This window comes from Coregonus clupeaformis, chromosome 3 (assembly GCF_020615455.1).
Source record: "Coregonus clupeaformis isolate EN_2021a chromosome 3, ASM2061545v1, whole genome shotgun sequence".
Classification (NCBI taxonomy): domain Eukaryota; kingdom Metazoa; phylum Chordata; class Actinopteri; order Salmoniformes; family Salmonidae; genus Coregonus; species Coregonus clupeaformis.
Window position 1 is genome coordinate 5,339,967 of NC_059194.1, and position 3,002 is coordinate 5,342,968.

Here is a 3,002-nt window from a genome sequence, read left to right on the forward strand (position 1 = left end):
CCAGTCGTAGTCTTCTGTCTTCCTCCAAACCTTCCCAGTCGTAGTCTTCTGTCTTCCTCCAAACCTTCCCAGTCGTAGTCTTCTGTCTTCCTCCAAACCTTCCCAGTCGTAGTCTTCTGTCTTCCTCCAAACCTTCCCAGTCGTAGAATTCTGTCTTCCTCCAAACCTTCCCAGTCGTAGTCTTCTGTCTTCCTCCAAACCTTCCCAGTCGTAGTCTTCTGTCTTCCTCCAAACCTTCCCAGTCGTAGTCTTCTGTCTTCCTCCAAATTTTCCCAGTTGTAGTCTTCTGTCTTCCTCCAAACCTTCCCAGTCGTAGTTTTCTGTATTCCTCCTAACCTCCCCAGTCGTAGTCTTCTGTCTTCCTCCTAACCTCCCCAGTCGTAGTCTTCTGTATCCCTCCTAACCTTCCCAGCACCTTGGCCTTCTTTCATTAGCTAGTCTGGCCTCAGGTTCAGAAGACAGTCACATTTTACCTTGGTAAGACGTCTATTGAAAAACATTCTATTCAGAGCATATCCAGAGGCTGTGTGTGTGTCTATGTGTGATTGTGTGTATGTGTGTGTGTGTGTGTATGAATGAGTGTGTGTGTGTGTGTGTGTGCGAGGGCATATCCACAGGCAGTTGAACCACTGTCAGTTTTACTGCTCGTATCAATCCTCACTGACAGCAGGTCAAAAAACCAGTCTGACCCATACGTAGACACACACCACACACACACACACACACCACACACACACACACACACACACTTCACTCCTCACTCATCTCAGCAACCTCATTCTGCTGTAACTGCATGTGTAACACCAAAGATTAATGATTTCTTAGGCTTCGTCCCAAATGGCAACCTATTCCCTAAACATTGTCAAAAGTAGTTCACTATGTAAACTCATGAGAGAGAGAGAGAGAGAGAGAGAGAGAGAGAGAGAGAGAGAGAGAGAGAGAGAGAGAGAGAGAGAGAGAGAGAGAGAGAGAGAGAGAGAGAGAGAGAGAGAGAGAGAGAGAGAGAGAGAGAGAGAGAGAGAGAGAGAGAGAGAGAGAGAGAGAGAGAGAGACAGAGACAGAGACAGAGACAGAGACAGAGACAGAGACAGAGACAGAGAGAGAGAGAGAGAGAGAGAGAGAGAGAGAGAGAGAGAGACAGAGACAGAGAGAGAGAGAGAGAGAGAGAGAGAGAGAGAGAGAGAGAGAGAGAGAGAGAGAGAGAGAGAGAGACTCTGTATAAAGCAGCTACAGTGATGGTTTTAATGAGAAATGGCTAGCGGACATGTAGGACAGATCCAGACTGACTTTGGGTTCAGAGGCGAGGACGAGAAGTGGGTACTAGGGGAAGGAAGGGTGTTAGGCTGTCTAGCAGAGGTTGGAGCTGCAGCTTTCTTTATCTGAAAGAGAAATGTGCAAAGCCCCTCACCCCCTACACACACACACACACACACTCAAAGAGGCTCAGTAATGAAAGGTCAGTAATGCTGTCCCCCCCCCCCACATACTGTGAAAGATGTCTTGATGACATTGGAAGAGGGCTATGGCCATTTGTCAGGGTTTGTCTGTTCATTAACCGGTCTGTTTGATTATACGTCTGTCAGTTTTAGGTCGAGGGAGCGTTTGCTAATAATGATGTATTGTCTGAGGATTCTCGTCACAACAATTTATTAACATCCATGATAACTGATGAATTCAATATGTGAGTCATTGGAGAACTGTAGCCTGCAGTCTCAATCTATTTCTGTCACTTCAGTTATGGAAATCAGGTGTTAGGAGAATTTTGCTCATTCAAGATGAAACTCAATGTTGTGTGTGTGTGTGTACACGTGCCTTCTCCAGGTGGTCCATCCAGGTGGTCTTCGTCCCACTGTGACTGCTGCTGCAAGAGCCACAAGAGCGAGCGCGAGGGAGAGAGCGGCACTTCTTTGAATGAGCTCTCTACTTCCTGCTCCGAGACCCAATCAGAAGCCAGCTCCCCTCAGGGCACCGTCATCTGTGGGCCCGTCAGCCGACAGCCTCACCCCATCGCCCAGACCCTGGACCGGCCACTGAAGAAAGGTGTGGGTGTACCTTGTACCTCCTGTTTTGTACCTTTCCCCTGTATCCCTTGGGTGACTTTGGGTGTTTTGAAAGGCGTCTGTCTAATAAAACGTCTTCTTCTTATTCCTTCCTCCTCCTCTTCCTCCTCCTCTTCCTCCCTAAAGTTCCCGTTCAGCTGCTCCAGCCGTCGGAGGTGAGGAGGAAGACGGACCTGCTGCGTGTGAGGACAATGGGGATCAGGGAGCACCGGGAGGCTGCAGCCAAGAGGAAAGCCAACAAGGAGAAGTTAACACCGGAGCAGGAGCTGGAGAGGTGCATCCAGGACTTCCGCCGGATCAGGATTCCTGAACGCTTCCCGGAGAGGAAGTACATGTGGCAACAAGAGCTGCTGAGGAAGTACCGTCTCTAAGGAGAGGGAGGGAGGGAAATCAAATCAAATTGTATTAGTCACATGCGCCGAATACAACAGGTGTAGACTTTACAGTGAAGTGCTTACTTACAAGCACATTCCGAACAGTGCAGAGTTAAAAAGTAAGACAAATATTTGAAAAAATAAAAATAAGGAAATAGTAACACAATTGCTACAATTACACAAACCGAGTCAATGTGCAGGGACACGAGGTACTAATGAGGCTATATACAAGGAGTACCAGTACTGAGTAAATGTGCAGGGACACAAGGTAGTTGAGGTAATTGAGGTAATACAGGATTACATGTGGGTAGGGGTAAAAGTGACTAGGCAACCAGGAAATAGTAAGACAGGAAATAGTAAGACAGGAAATAGTAACATAGGACACAATAAAAACAATAATGAGGCTATGTACAAGGGACAGGAGAGAGAAAGAAGGAGAGAGGGAGGGCTCCATTTCCTTGCAGGGTATTAGCTAAAGACTACTAGACTCTCAAAGACAATCATGTACTGTATTAGAGAAAATGAAGAACTCAAGGACACTGTATTGCCAGCATGTATAGGAGAGCAC

General features: G+C 47.2%; 1 protein-coding gene across 1 annotated transcript; it reads left to right on the top strand.

Annotated features, from left to right (window-relative positions):
- Nucleotides 1–1,209: 1,209 nt before the first annotated feature.
- Nucleotides 1,210–2,441, top strand: LOC121539090 (BTB/POZ domain-containing protein KCTD16-like). The gene is made up of 2 exons (XM_041847334.2): nt 1,210–2,040; nt 2,187–2,441. Exons 1-2 carry the CDS (start codon nt 1,776–1,778, stop codon nt 2,429–2,431), a joined length of 510 nt encoding a protein of 169 aa, XP_041703268.2. The 5' UTR covers nt 1,210–1,775; the 3' UTR covers nt 2,432–2,441.
- The last annotated feature ends 561 nt before the right edge of the window (nt 2,442–3,002 follow it).

Coding starts and splice junctions, on each gene's coding strand:
- LOC121539090 (XM_041847334.2), top strand. CDS start 1,776: ATGAAACTCAATGTTGTGTGTGTGTGTGTACACGTGCCTTCTCCAGGT. Junction 2,041..2,186: donor GGACCGGCCACTGAAGAAAG/GTGTGGGTGTAC, acceptor TCCTCCCTAAAG/TTCCCGTTCAGCTGCTCCAG.